The 15,993-nt window shown below is 36.0% G+C and overlaps 1 protein-coding gene across 1 annotated transcript in view; it reads left to right on the top strand.

The window, feature by feature from the left end:
• Positions 1-15,993, top strand: part of SGCZ (sarcoglycan zeta) — a 1,168,780-nt gene that overhangs the window by 1,138,862 nt on the left and 13,925 nt on the right. The window contains exon 6 of the mRNA XM_058289782.1: positions 8,301-8,373. Within this exon, the coding sequence (XP_058145765.1) occupies positions 8,301-8,373 (73 nt within the window). The remainder of the gene's footprint in view (positions 1-8,300; positions 8,374-15,993) is intronic.

Here is a 15,993-nt window from a genome sequence, read left to right on the forward strand (position 1 = left end):
GTTGCAACTCTACTCAGATTCAGGGCTCAACTGGCATATAAACAGACCAAAATTTAAGTCTCTGGGACATATATTTAATGGGTGTAGTACTAATTATAGGTTCAAATAATAGGGGTAGAAGAGCCCAGTGTAAAGAAATTACATATGAGTCTAACTCTTTTGCATTGGGGAGCATATATTTCAAAGTAAGGCCCACTGCCGGTGTGTCAAATTTCTGAGTTTGTCTGCCCTGACAGTAGTGTATAGATATCTCTCGAGCCTCAGGAGCCTCTCTGTTTAAGGCACTGTTTCCTGTAGTAGTCATCCTGCTGAGACACACAGCTGGAATGGCCTCCTAACTCTTTTTGAAACTGCTTAGCCACAAAAACTCATTTGTATTAATACTTCCCCCTTTTGGTTAAGGTCTTGCTAGTTGGTGCTTGGTACTAATGCCTCAGTGCCAGTGAGGCTCATCCCTGGGAGTCATGTCTTATGCCAGGGTGTGGGGGAAGGTAGTGCATTTATATGCTGAATTTGGCTTAGAGAGAGGCCACATTTGAGCAACAAGGAGGCTGTCAGGAGGTAACACAGGCAATATATAAGACTGGTTAAGTTTCAGTTTCACAAAATAAGATTCATAAGTACAACCATCAATATCAAGAGCCTGGCATATGTAATGGTTTGTCCTCCTTCACCAGGGACTGCCCACATACTCGGGAGAGTCTTGCCGCTCTATTAGAGAATGCAGCAGGACTTCCCAAGATGGGAACTCAATATTTGTTAGGCTATTTTGTCTCCACCCACCAAGACAATGCCCCATGATGAGCCGAACATATTCATATACCATAGAGGTATTCCCCAGGTGTACCCCTCCCCACACATATCTCCATCACTGACATCCCACACTGTGATCCTCCCCTGCCACAGATGTCACCTTTCTGCAATCAAAAACCTCCCCAAAAACAAAGCCAAAAAAGTAAACAAATAAAAATAATAAATAATTAAATGCAAAAATAAAAAATAAAATAAATTTTCTTTGTGTCTTTCATCACTGTAAGATCTGTTATCTTTAATGTACAGTAACAATTTCTTCCACGTTTTCCCAGTGTTTTTTGTTGTTGTTGTTGTTGTTCATTTTATCATCAAAGAAGCTTTAGATTACAGAAAAGTCACATAGAAAATATAGGGGATTCCCATATACCTACCCCCTTTCCCCTCTCCCACTTCTCCCCTATTAACATTTTAAATGTGTATGGTACATTCGTTAAAATTTGTGTAAAAATATTGAAGCATTGCTACTAACCATGGTCAATAGTTTACATTATGGTTTACATTTTGCACCATATATTTTGTTAGGTTTTTAAAAAATTAAATGGTCTGTATTTGTCATTGCAAGAATATGCAGAATTCCAATGCACTAAAAATGCCCTACGTTCCATCTATTCTATTCTTCCCTACCCCTCCCCTAGGAATCAATGGTAACCACTAAGTTTCAGTTTTTGAAGAATAAGGTTCATAGTTAAATGCAATACTATTGAGGGATTGACATTTTGGTCTATTTTATTTTACTAGGCACTGCCTATGTTTTCAAGAGAGTCTTGCCATTCTGAGAACAGAGCAGGACTCGCCAGGATGGGAATTTAGTATTTTCTTCCTTATTGTGTGGGTCTCCACCCTCTGAGGTAACACACTATGACAAGATGAACACTTTCATATTCCATAGAAGCTTGCCCCAGGTGCACCCTTTCCCACACATCCCCCCACACCCAAAGCCCTATACCAGTAGCCCTCCCCTGATGAATTTGCCAAAAGAACCATCATTGTAATTGTAACCACAAACCTACAAATCCCCAGAGTTCACCTGTTTCTTCCTCCAGCCCTCCCCCAAGTTCTATGGATAGTCCAACCAACCCCCCCCCCATATTCCCCCTCACATTCCAGCACCATTGAACCCAATCACATCACTGCACCAATATCACCCCATCCACTGCCCAAACACCCATCCCCTTCCACCTTATCAAAGATTGTATCCATATTGAGCTTTGGCTCACAACCCCATGCTCCCTTTCTCCTAATAGCCTCTCTTCCAGACTCTAGTTTTTGAGTCTGCTCAATTTTCTCAAGTCATATCAGTGAGGTCATATAATGTTTGTCCTTCAGCGACTGGCTAACTTCACTCAAAATAAGGTCTTCAAGATTCATTCATGTTGTTGAATGTGTTAAAACTGCATTCCTTCTTACAACTGAGTAATATTCCATTGTGTGTGTGTGTGTGTGTGTATATATATATACACACCACAATTTGCTGAGCCATTCCTCTGTTGATGGACACTGGGTTTACTTCCAACTTTTGACAGTATTGAATAATGCCACTATGAACATTGGTGTGCATGTATCTGTTCGTGTTCCTGCTTTAAGGTCTTCTGGGTATAAACTCAGAAGTGGGATTGCTGGATCATGTGGCAATTGTATCATTAACTTCCTTTGGAACCATCACTTTCTTCCACAATGGCTGCACTAGTCTACATTCCCACCAGCAGTGGGTGAGTGTTCCCTTTCCTCCATATCCTCTCCAACACCTGTAGTTCTTTCTTTTTTTAATAGCTGCCAGTCTAATAGGTGTAAGATGATATCTCATTGTAGTTGTTTTGTTTATTTTTTAGTCCAGTTGCATCATTGTCTTTTTGGAGTGTCGCTTCATGGGTGGGGGTCTGTGCCTCTCCGTGGTGTTCTTTTCTCATTCTTTTGAATATGCATATACAGTTCTCCAAACACTATTTGTTGAAGAGCCCATTCATTCTCTCTCAGCTGAGGAGATTTGGTGACTTTGTCAAATATCAGTTTACAGTGTATGCAAGGATCTATATCAAAACTTTCCATTCTGTTCCATTGGTCAGTATGTCTAATCTATATCAAAACTTTCCATTCTGTTCCATTGATCAATATGTCTATCCCTGTGACAATACTGTGCAGTGTTGACAAATGTAGCTTTGTAGTGTGCTTTAAAATTAGGTAGCATGATTTTCTTCAATTTTTTTTTTCCTTTTTAATATGTTTTTGATTGTTCAGGGCCCTTCCAAATAAAATTCATAATAAGCTTTTCCAATTAGGTAAAAAAATGCTGTTGTAATTTTTCTATTGGGATTATGTCAAATCTGTAAATCAATTTGCATAGGACAGTCATCTTAATGATGTTTAGTCTTCCAATTCATGAATATGGACTTGAGTTCCTTTAACAATATTGTGTTGTTTTCTGTGTATAATTCCTTTACATCTTTAGTTTAATTTATTCCTAGGCATTTGATTCTTTTAGTTGCTATTGTAAATGGAATTTTTTTTCTCGATTTCCTCCTTGGATTGCTCATTATTGATGTACAGAAATGCTATGGATTTTTGCATATTGGATTTACATTCTGCCACTTAATAAACTCGTTTATCAGCTCTAGAAGCTTTGTTGTAGATTCCTCAGGACTTTCTATATATAAGATTATATAGTCTGCAAATAGTGAAATTTTTACTTCTTCCTTTCCAATTTTGTTGCCTTTTATATCTTTTTTTTGCTTAAGTGCTCAAGCAAGTACTTGTAACACAATGTTAAATAAGAGTGATGACAGTGGGCATCTTTGTCTTGTTCCAGAGCTTAGAGGGAGAGTCGTTAGCATTTCACCATTGAATATGATGTTAGCTGTAGGTTTTCCATGTATACCATTTATTATGTTGAGGAAGTTTCCCTCTATTCCTATCTTTTGAAGTGTTTTTATTTCATCAAGTGCTTTTTCTGCATCAGTAGAGATGATTCTGTGATTTTTTTCCCTTTCAATCTGTTAATGTGATGCATTGTATTGATTTTCTTATGTTGAACCATCCTTGCATACCAGGGGTGAACTTGGTCATGGTGTATAATTTGTTTGATGTGTTGTTGAATAGGATTAACAAGTATTTTGTTGATCATTTTAGCATCCACGTTCATCAGAGAGATTGATCTGTAAGTTTTCATTTTATGTGGCTCATTTATGTTGCTTTGGTGTTGTGGTGATGTTGGCATCATAGAATCAGTTAGGCAATGTTCTCTTCATTTCTATTTTTGGAGACATTTATGGCTGTATATTTCCTTCTCAGCACTGCTTTTGCTGAATCCCATAGGTTCTAATATACTGTGTCCTCCTTTTCATTCATTTCACAGTAGTTACTGATTTCTTTTGAAATTTCTCCTTGACCCATTGATTGTCTAAGAATATGTCGTTTAACTTCTATATCTTTGTACCTATTCTGGTTTTCTGCCCCTTATAGATGTCCTGCTTCATTTCATTGTGGCCAGAAAATTTACTTTGTATAATTTCAATCTTTCTGAATTTGTTGAGAGTTGTTCTGTGAACTCACGTGTGGTCTGTCCTGGAGAATGATTCATTTGTACTCAAGAGGAATGCACATCCCACTGTATTTGGGTGTAATGTTCTGTATATGTCTATTAGGTCTAGATCCTCTAACATATTATTCAAGGTCTCTGTTTTTTTATTGATTCTCTTTCGAGACGTTCTGTCTAGTGGTGTTAATAGTGTATTTAAGTCTCCCACTATCATTGCAGAGACATATATTTCTTCATTTAGTTTTTCCAATGTTTGCCTCATGTATTTTGGGGCATGCCAGTTAGGTACATAAATGTTTATGATTGTTGTTCTTTCTTGTTGATTGATTACCTCTTTTATTAATATGTAGTGTCCTATCTTGTCTCTTACAATAGTTTTACATTTAAATTCTATTTTGTCCAATATTAGTATAGTTACTCCCACTCTTTTTTGTTTATTGTTTGCATGTAAAATCTTTTTCCAATTATTCTCTTGCAATTTCCTTGTGTCCCTGGTCTAAAATGAGTTTCTTGAGACAGCATAGAGATGGGTCATATTTCTTTATCCATTCTTCCAATCTGTATCTTTTGATTGGAGAGCTTAATCCATGAAAATTCAATGTTATTACTGTCAAGCACTACTTACATTAACCATATTTTCTTTAGTTTTATATATGTCGTGTTTTTTCTCTTTCTCTTTTTATCGTCTTAGTTATTCTTACTAATAACTTCTTTTCTACACTCTCCTCAAGCCATCTCTCTCAAGTTTTTTCCTTTCAACCTGCAGATATCCCTTTAGTATTTCTTGAAGGACAGGTTTCTTGTTAACAAACTCTTAATTTCTTTTTATCTGTGAATACTTTGAACTTTTCCTCATTTTTGAATGTCAGCTTTCCTGGAAACAGAAGTCTTGACTGACAGTTTTTTTTTCTTTTAAGACCTTAACTATATCATACCATTGCCACATGAGAAATCAGTGCTTAATCTTATCCTGCTTCTCTTGTATTTGATGGATCTCTTCTCTTGTTGCTTTCAGTATTCTCTCTTTGTGTTAACTGTTTGACAATTTGATCAGAATTTGTCTCAGCGTAGGCCTGTTAGTTTTTTGGGTTTTTGTTTGTTTGTTTTTTACTGTTCATAGTGGGCTGTGTTTCTTGGACATGTACATCCATGTCCTTCAAATGAGTTGGGAAATTTTCATCTATTATTTTCCTCTAAGACTCCTTCTTCCCCCTTTCCTTTCTCTTCCCCCCCTGGGATACTTAGAATGCATATGCTTGTGTTTTGTGTTGTCTTTCATTTTGCTGAGTCCCTACTGAATTTTTTTCTATCTTTTTATCTATCTATTCTACTAGCTGTCTGATTTCAGATGTACTCTCTTTGACATCGCTAATTCTTTCCTCTGCCTGTTCACATCTGTTGTTATGTCCTTCCAGTGTATTGTGCCTTGTATTGTCCTTGCATTGTGCCATTCATCACCATCAGATCCATTATCTTTTTATGGATATTTACAATTTCTTCAGTATGGTTCCCCAGTATCTTCTTAATATGATTTATTTCTTCCCTCACTTCATTAACTTGATTCATGATATTTCTTTGGACATCCTTGATTAGTTGTTCCACATTCTGCATCTCCTCCTGTTGTTTAGTTTGTTCTTTAGACTGGACCATGTCTTCCTGTTTCTTAATGTGATTTGTAATTTTTTTGCTAGTGTCTAGGCATTTGTTTATCTTGACAAGCTTCTTATTCAGATGGTTAGTTTCCCTCTCTAGAGTTTTATTTTATTTTGTGGTAAAGCTCCTTTTTGACACTTTGTTCCACTATTCTATATCCTTATAGTTGTCTCATGCTCCCTTGAAAAAATATTAAGGCTAAAGAAAAGGAAATAGAGGATAGGAAAATAATAATAATTATTAATAATACTAATACTACTCTAATAATAAAAGATAGAAAAGGAACCATAAGAGAGCCAGGAATATAAATGAGTAATAAGAATGAAAAATCATAACATAATACAAAGGAATAAGATTAAAAGAGGTGGAAATAAAAAAAAAAGAAGCAAGAAAAAAATAGAATAAAATAAAGGACTGGAAAGAGGAGATGAGAAGAAGAAAAAAGATAGAGAGAAAAGAAGACCAAACAAGACAAGGTGGAATGAGAGAAAAGTGATGGAAGAGTGAAAAATGAAAGAAAAGAAAAGAAAGAAACTAGGGAGAAGAAATAATAATTTAAAAAAAAAGAAACAAAGAGAGACTTAAAAAACAATAAACAAAAAACAAAAAAACAACCTAGGGAAAACAGGCTTCCCTCTTAGACCCATACAACCTTCTTAGGCTACCAGTGACCATCAATCAATCACCCTGCAAACTACCCTCCACAGGTAAGGTACCCAGTTTTAGCAAATAAAATAAAGAATAAAAAGTAATAATAAAACTGAAAAATAACAATGAAAAACCTAACACAAAGCAAAAAAAAAAAAAATCTCAGTCTATAATTTCTCAGCTGGGTGCCTGACAATCCAGTGGATCACTCTGCGGTTCTCTTCTTTGGGAGGTACCAGGAATCAAATTAGGGACCTAGTATATCCAGTCAGGTATTCCTACACTGAGCTACACCCACCCCCACAGGTTTGATGGGCTTCTGAAAGCTATCTGGCTCTCCCTGCCCCCTTTCCCTTAAGAGAATTGGGTTTCTAACTTCTGACTGCTAGCTCTCCTGGCTTCCTGCTCGCCTGGTTGGTAAGTGGCTTGTCTCTCCCTCCTCCCCACCTTGCTGACCTAATTCCTCTCTCTCCCAGGGTGGTTGGGTGTGACTGTCTGCCTGATCAGATCCTCCCTCCCTTCTCCCTAGGGCTGTTTCAGTGCTGACTGGGGTCTTTTTTGAGATTCAAAGGGGGCTCAGCTGACCTGATTCACTGAAAAGAAAGCCCTTTCCACTCTCTGCCAGATCCCTCCCCCTCCTCCCAGGGAGGAGAATGTTCTTTTCCCACTCAGTTGGCTGCAGTGAGCCAGGGGTTTTACCAAGGCCAGTAACCTTGAGGGTGGGGTATATGTGCCATTCCCAGCCACAGGGGCAGTTTTGGGTTGGCCTCTGTGTCTCTCTGTCCCTCTCCCTCCTGGATGAGGCACAGGACTCTCCTGCTCTGCAGATCCTCAGAGCATCTCCCTTGTGTAGATTTTTGCCCTTCCTCTATTGCTTTTGTGAAGGACTTGAGCCCTGCCTACCTACTTGGATAACATCTTCTCAGAAGTCTCACTTCATTTTTGAAAAGGCAAAATATTATATATTGCTCAGTTAAATTATGGAAAAGCACCAAGAACCTGGAAAATAAAATGGAGTCATTAAATGAAAGTTTAGGGTACTAGTCAATTGCCTGAGAAAAGGTGTTAAAGTCAACTCAGATAACTATGACTCCACATATGAAGACAACTATAATGAAGTAAGATACAGCAGTTCACGGTTTTAGATAGAGCCTTAACTCCAAAGAGGTCAAAGTAACATGGTATGCTCTCTACCAGCTGATCATCGCCAGCTCAAAGGCAGGTGCTTTTGGGGAAGAATTCCTAAATGCCCTATGATGTATGCCTTCAAATAATTAATAATATGTCCTATTGGAGCCCACCGTCCACATTGCCTTTTATGTCCTGCAATTTACAAAAAGAAAAACCAAGTATTATAACCTAGGGGAAATATGCCGGTTGTTTTTTCTTTTATCTGAGTGTGAAAATGCTCACATATTCTGAACTTTAATAAACAATGTAACTTTCAAAGTGGTTAATACAGTAATCTTTGGGGTTAACCTCATTGGGTCTTTACTGAATTGTATTCTTCTTCCAACTTTTCTCTTTCATTTTCTGTACTCCTGTCTTCAATGTTCCCACTCTTAGAAGAGTTTTTGATGTCTATACATAGAAATAAAAGCCAGCCTGCCTGCCCACTCCCTTATAATGACTCTTGTGTTCATGTTACCCCCAGGCACTGAGGGAGCAGTATTCGGGCACTCTGTGGAGACACCTCACATTAGAGCAGAACCTTCCCAAGACCTCAGGTAAGTGAGGGCCCTTGTACCTATGTCACAGTTTCAGTTAGAAAGAGAAAACATACCAAATACTTGGATGAACAAGATATATCTCCCAGCTACATGGTAAATAAATTGGTGGAGGGCAAGAAAACAAGAATGATTATCCTGCCCTTCTCTGGCTATGGCCCCCTACTTTACATACAAGGTATTTGAAAAGAGATCTCCCAGTCCCCATTGTAAAAGTCAACCCAGTTCTGGCATATTGCTCCCAGCAGCTTTTAGCAAACCAACCCCAGTCCCTATAAACATGTGTGTAGTTTGTGTTTCTATAAGTTATAATTTCACTTGATAACTATCTAGGGGAGGAGACTGCTAGGTCACATGGGAAGTATGCGCTTACTTGTATGGGGAACCAGGCTGCTTTCCAGGGGGGGTGTCCTGCTTTGCTTCCTTACAGGCAGTGCATGGGCATTCCATTCACTCTGTACCTTTGTAAACCAGTTTTGTTTTTCCTGGCCATTCAGCACTCCCTATCAAACTCATAGAAGTTGTGTGGTGCTGTCTCCCATGGTTTTGATTTGCATATCTATGTCCAATTATCTCAGTTAAAAAAAACAAAAACAAAAAAGAAAACCTTTCCTTTCCCCAGTGAGTTGCGTTGGCACCTAGCCCCTTTGCTGACAATCATTTGACCATAAATATAAGGTTTTATTTATATTCAGGCTCTTAATTAATTATGGCATCAATACCAAACAGTTTTGATAAATTCAACTTCAGTAAATACTGAAATCATGTAGGGTTGGACCTCCAATGTTGGTCTTCATTTCACAATTGTTTTGTCTCTTCTGTATTTCCATATACATTTTAGGATTAGCCCATCAATTTCTACAGATTCACAGAGATTATCCTGAATCCATGTACAGATAGGTGGAGAAATGGCCTCTTGGCAGAACTGGTGTTTCCAGTCATGGAGCATCAAGTGGCTCTCCATCTGCTTGGATCTTCATTTGCCTCAGCAATGTTGTGTAGTTTTCAGTGTACAATTCTTACACTTCTTTCATTACATTTATCCCTATGTATTATTAGTTAAGTATTCTTCTATTTTGAAGTGTTTGCTGCTAGTAGAGATAAGTATATTTATTTTGGATATTTACTCTTGTGTCTTGATACCTTGTTGAACTCTCTCTTTATTTATTTATTTTTTTAGATCTATTTATTTCTCTCCCCTTCCCCTCCCCCCACCAGGAATCTGTGTCTCATTTTGTTGCATCATCTTGCTGAATCAGCTCTCCAAGTGTGTGGCGCCATTCCTGAGCAGGCTGCACTTCTTTTGTGCTGGGCAGCTCTCATTACAGGGTGTGCTCCTTGCATGTGGGGCTCCCCTAAGTGGGGCACACCCCTGCCTGGCACAGCACTCCTTGTGCGCATCGCTCCTTGCGTGCATCAGCACTGCTCATGGACCAGCTCCACACGGGGCAAGGAGGCCCAGGGTTTGAACCCTGGACCTCCCATGTGGTAGACGGACACCCTATCTGTTGGGCCGAATCTGCTTCCCTGAACTCTGTCTTTAGTTCTCTCATTATTTCTAGTCTTTTCTTTAGATTCCTTAGCATTTTTTACATGTAGCAATATGTCTTCAGTGAATAAATACAATCTTACTTATTCCTTTCCTCCCAGGAAAGAAATCTATGAGAAAGGAGGTGTGTGTAAAAGCAAAATAAAAGACAGTCATAGAGGAAGTTGAGAGGAAGACTGACCAAAACAGAGATTCTGGAAAATCTGACATGGACAGTGAAACCTATGACAGGAAAAGACATTGAAGAAAGGGAAGGCAGAGAGCAGGAGAAGGAAGACATGGTCAGGGAGTATCATGTAAGGGAAATAGAGAGGAGAGGAAATGTAAACAGTAACCAGAAAGGGGTGGAACCCATGTGCTCTAAGACAGACTCAGTGTATAATCCCAATGGAATGAGCGGCTTCCGGGCATTTTGCTCGTTTCATATGTGAAAGCCGTCTCTACTCCAGAAAATTGTGAGGTGACAAATTTATAGGGAGTTCTCCCAAGAGAATCATGGCAAGTTGTGATCAAAGCTGAAATATTAAAACCTAATAACTGCTCCATAGATGTCCTTAATTCAACGAATTAGTTAAGATTTAGGGGTTTAACTATATTTTAAGTGTTAATTTCTGATAGGTAAATTACTTTCTATGATATATTTGCAGTGGTATAAAATTAAGATAGTAATAATATAAAAATTAAGTCAAATATTGAAAGTCACTTTGAAAATTGCATCAAAATATCAACCTGAGAGACAGAGTCTCTGTCTTGAAAAACAAAATAATAATAAGTAAAAAGAATTATTCCATAAATGTCACTGGCCTGTTCTCCCTTTTGGATGAATGGGAAAGAAAACTAAAATGAAAACAGAAAAATAAAGTTGAAATTCAAAACGCAAAAAAAGCCAACTTTTATAACAGTAATTTTGAAGGTCTTTAGAGTTTGATGATATAATTTTCTGTGGAGTAAAACAAATTCAAGTGGGTTAGTGAACAATATCAGGAAAAGTTGGCCCTCTTCATGTGATCACAGCATTTTTCTATAAAAGCAAGATAAGTATTATTTACTCTGTACTGAAACCTCAATCCCAGGGATTTGGGAGGGTTGAATAGTGTGTGTTGATATCATTTTATAGTGCGCTGGAGTCCTTATTTATAGCTCCTCTCTCAGAAATTCAACATTTTTTGTGTGATTATTTTATGCTTCTTTACCCAACAAGGTTGTGAGTTCCTTGAGAATAGGATCTACAACTTCCTGCTTATCTTTATTTCTAAAGCAGCAAGCACTCTTCTGACTTATAATAGTGTTTGATAAATATTTGTTAATTTGAATTACTAAACTTAGGAAAACTGACTAATGGGGAAACTAGCAAAGTGATTGTGATGTAAGAAATGTGACAACAGTTGCTATTATATTACCAAGACACGTGCAAATACAATTGATTCCAATTATTTTTGCATTTTGTTTGAATATAAATATCAGAATTTACTAATTGATTTAGTAATTTTTTGAAATTATGATGTTCTCAAGGAAACACATTTCTAGAATTTTCATAATTATGTATTTGTTTTTCAATTTTCTTTCATTATTTTCCTGATATCTTTAGATGTTTCCCAGTGTTTACCTTCTTCAGCATATTGACACTCATTTGTTTAAAGTCTCTGTGTAATACGTCCCAAACCAGGTCCTCTTTGCTGATGGTTTCTGGATTTTTATCTTGTTCCTTGGATGGACCATCATTTCCTTTTCTTTGTTTGTCTTGCAATCTTTTCTTGCACACTGTACATTTTAATATTTTTAAGTGTTAAATCTGGGATTTAGTCCCTGAGCTATCTGATCCTTAAGTTTGTATCCAAATAGTGATAGGTCAGATTTTCTCGAATGGCAGGAAGTAATCAAAACAAACAAATCAAGGCCAAAAGCACCTTTGACTGTCTTTGCAATTTGGCTGAGCATTAGCTAGTGGTCTCCTTCAAAACTTAGCCTTCCTATCAGGATCAACCTGAAGCAAATGCAGGTCCTCCTCTATCTTACCTGAGTCAGTGTGGCCCTGAAACAATGGGACCTGATGCTTTTTCTAGGCTTGTCTTTGCTATCGGCCCTAGGAATTATTCATTTACAGTTTCATGTCGCATAAGTTTCTTGAAGTCCTCCTTAGTTTTATTCCATTTATTTTTCCCCTCACATTCCTTCAGCTTGGATGATATCTATCAATCCATCATCAGGTTCACTGACTCTTTTGCCTATTATCTCCATTCTGTTGTTGGGACTATTCATTATTTTTTTTATCTCAAACATTGTAGTTTCCAATTTTATAAGTTCTTGTTCATTAGTGTCTATTTATCTGCTAATAAAATATTGCTTACCTCACTACAAAGTAATAATTGCTTTAAAATCTTAGTCTTTTGTCTTCTATCATCTGAATTGTGTTGGATGAAGGGAATACCTCCATTGATTATCTTTTCTCTAGATAATGGTTTAATATTTTACTGGATCTTTATATAATGAATAATTTTGGATTGCATCCTTGGTGTTGGGAAGGTATGAAATGGAGTCTTTGCATTTTTTTATATTCCTATGAAAGAGCTTGGTACTGTGTCACCAGGCAACTGATTTGGTTGGACTTAACTCTAAACTCTTTGTCTATATAGTAGCTCATGTCTCAACTGAGTTGTTTCATTATTTCTTTCTTTTTTATCCTCCTTCCTGTGGAGTCTGCCCCACTCATGCTTGGCTCCAGGCCTTTGTTTATTCCCTGACCTCTGTGCCTCCCTCCTTTCTAGGGTTCACCCCTTGCTTTCCAGCAACAACAATGTCCCATATTCTGTCCTCTGTTTTTCTATCAGAATTTCAGGGATAGCTCCAACGGCAGCCTGATCTCTGGCTAGGAACCATAAAAGCAGAAAAACTACCCACACCACCCCTTCTTTAAAGCTTAGACTCCCTTCAGATTCTGCCTGCTCCTGTCCACTCTCCTGATCCATCATTTATTGATTTTGTATTTTTATCAATGTTATATGCAGGAATATTAAACCATTTGGCCTTTTTGCATCCATACTAGAAAGGAGAATCCAGCATGCACTATTGCTAGAGCACTTGAAATCACTCAGACTTCACTTTCAAAAGAGACCTCACTTCCCACAATTCATTGTACACAAGTTATCGGTCTGAATCATCTGAGCATATATGCCTTGTTTCCTTATTAAGTGCCTTCTGTTTTTATTTTTATTTCATTTATAGTATAGCATTTGGTTTTCCATTAGGTGATTTAGCTATTCTCAAATCCATAAAATCATTTCAAAACTTAGGAATACCTATGTCCATCAACCATCAACTTATTAATTTACGTCAGCACAATATTCATATAGTCTTAAAATGCTGGGATGTTGAAAACGTCTGAAGGAAATGATTCAAGGGATTGTGCAAAGGGAGAGAAATTCTTGGTAATCAGTTCCATAGAGAATTTTTCCATGGAAATGAGTTGGGAATTATCGGAGATGATGTCAAGTAAATTAGCCTGGTAGAACAAAGTATATGAAAATAATAATAAAAGTAAAAAACTAAGTTAACAGAGTTACTTGATATCTTGTCAAAGAATATTGAAACAGAGAATGACTTCAGGTTATTTCTGAAAGCATAAAGAGTGGCTACTGAAATGTAAAATATATTAAATTTTCAAGAAAATTCTGAAGTTTTGGAAAATTGAGAATATGAAACTATTTTTAATGATACATCTATAAAACATATGTAAGTGTTTATTCAAGCTATTATAAAATAAAAATATAGAAAATAGAATAAATTTTAATTTGACATTCAATGATAGACTCAAGATGTATGAAATTCTAGAACTCCGAATATTTCCAAGAGGCCATCACATAGTTCTGCCTTTTCAATTCTATGACAGAAAATTGTGAATGCCAAGTGCTTGGGCACCTCTAAAATTTGTTTAATTCAAATCTTTGCGTAAGATAACCAAATACCTACACAGTTTGGAAGATTTTCCATTATTTTATGCATGGTCTAAATAAAAAGAATTTTATAGGCATCTTATTATTTTATATCTATAATTTTCATACTCATTAATAAGAAAATATTTTGTTTCCAATCCCAAACCTAGAACTTTAGATTATATATGTGTACAAGGATACTAATATATTGTGAATTATAAGTCGTACATGACTATAGTAAGCAAAAATTATGAAATAAAATGTGTAAATAGAATTTCTAGTATTTTAATTTCTATCAGTAGATCTTCTCATACATCTGTGATGAAAAAAATTTAGAGAAATTGATTTGGTATAAAAATTCCTTAGATCCAAGGACCAGGATTTCTTCATCTCTTTTTTCACCTAGTTAGTGGCTGTCAGATGGTAAATGCCCAATCATCGGTTGCTGATTGAATGATAAAAGAGTAATAACTCAATTACCAGGTAAAGCCAGACGTGGAATTTTGCTAAGATGTTATTCACTGTTTCATTCATTCACTTACTCAGCAACTTTGCTGTGTATCTATTACACATCTTCCATATACCCCATCTGCTGTGGATACATTGATATATAAGAAAATAAATTCCTGCCCTTGAAGAATTCATATACATATCAAATACTAATTGCCAATGGGGACTTTACAGTTTGTGACCTAGCTGCATTACCCACTAGCTGAGTAATGGTAGGAAAATAACTTAACCACACTAAGATTCAGGTAGTTCCCAGGAAAAATAGGAATAACTGGAGCATCCACTTCTCAGTTTTTAGTTTAGAATAAGTTCTCAGTAATAAACATTAGATTTTATTATATTATTATAATTATCTGTCTAATTCACTGATGAAGGACAAATTTAATGATGTTTTGACTCTTGCTACAATATTCTATTTTTAAGATGTTTTATGACTGTGGTTTTATATTAATTAGGTAACTGAGTCACAGAGAAGTTAACTGAATTTAAAATTTGAAGTAGAACTCATGTGGAACCAATGAGCTTTTTATTCAAAGTCCTAAATTTAATTCACTCATTTAGGCATTGTAATTAAGTTCCAGTGAGTTTACACCTCAGTTGGCCAGACTGCTTACTGGGAATTACTTAGATGACTTTAAAGGGTGCAAAAATACTTTCAACGTAGAGAATGTTTTTCTATTGCCCTTCATTTTATAATATAGCTTCTAGAACCACCTAGCTTCCATTGAGTCAGAAAATATTATTCATAAAATAGCCAATGAAATATGGTGTTGTACAATCATCAACCCGTTTTTCTAGTTGTCATGGCTAGTTATATGTGATATTTATCTTTATTTATGATTTTTAAAAATTTTGTGAATGACTAAATCCATTTGCTCCATGGTATTTTTTGAATAAAATCATGATAATATAACTACTTAACTTCAATGCCTTTAAAAGTGTGAAGGAGCTGATTATCCCTAATTGTAAAATTAACTTTCTTTTTCTCAAATTCTTGGAGTTTTAACACTCTTGATGTTTTAGTGGAGATGTAAGTAAGATCACTTATGGAGAAATATCTTTTTTTAACCCTATTCAGCATGCAATAGACCTAGAGTAATATATGTGTGTATATGTATTAGAAATATAATTACAGATATTTATACTAGAACATTAATATATAAGACATACATCTGCCAGCCAGTGTTTACAATGAAACCATGTTATTCAAAATACTGTCAATATAAACTTTTTTAGGTCTTCAATTTATATTGTAATACTGTTATGATATTTAACCCACAAAAATTTTGCTTATTTGTTTATGCTAAATAGTAAGGTAAGCTTATAAAAAAATGTTCCTAAGCTTGCTTTAACTTTCATGTGTATAGGAAATATTTGATTCCTTCCATATATTCATTTGAAAATAGAATTCAGAATTCCTCCAAATATTCTGTTAAAAGTTTTTCACACTTGTTATTTTGTTCATTTTAAATTCCTAGAATATATCACTCACCTGAATATTGACTATTATTCAAACAGTGTTGTTTTAATACAATTATATAATTTTATAATTACTATACTTAATTTTATCAAGCCTATCAAAGTATATATTTGAAACCTTTTGATGACTACCAGATATGTATCACATCTAAG

The sequence above is a fragment of the Dasypus novemcinctus genome, chromosome 29 (assembly GCF_030445035.2).
Source record: "Dasypus novemcinctus isolate mDasNov1 chromosome 29, mDasNov1.1.hap2, whole genome shotgun sequence".
Lineage (NCBI taxonomy): Eukaryota > Metazoa > Chordata > Mammalia > Cingulata > Dasypodidae > Dasypus > Dasypus novemcinctus.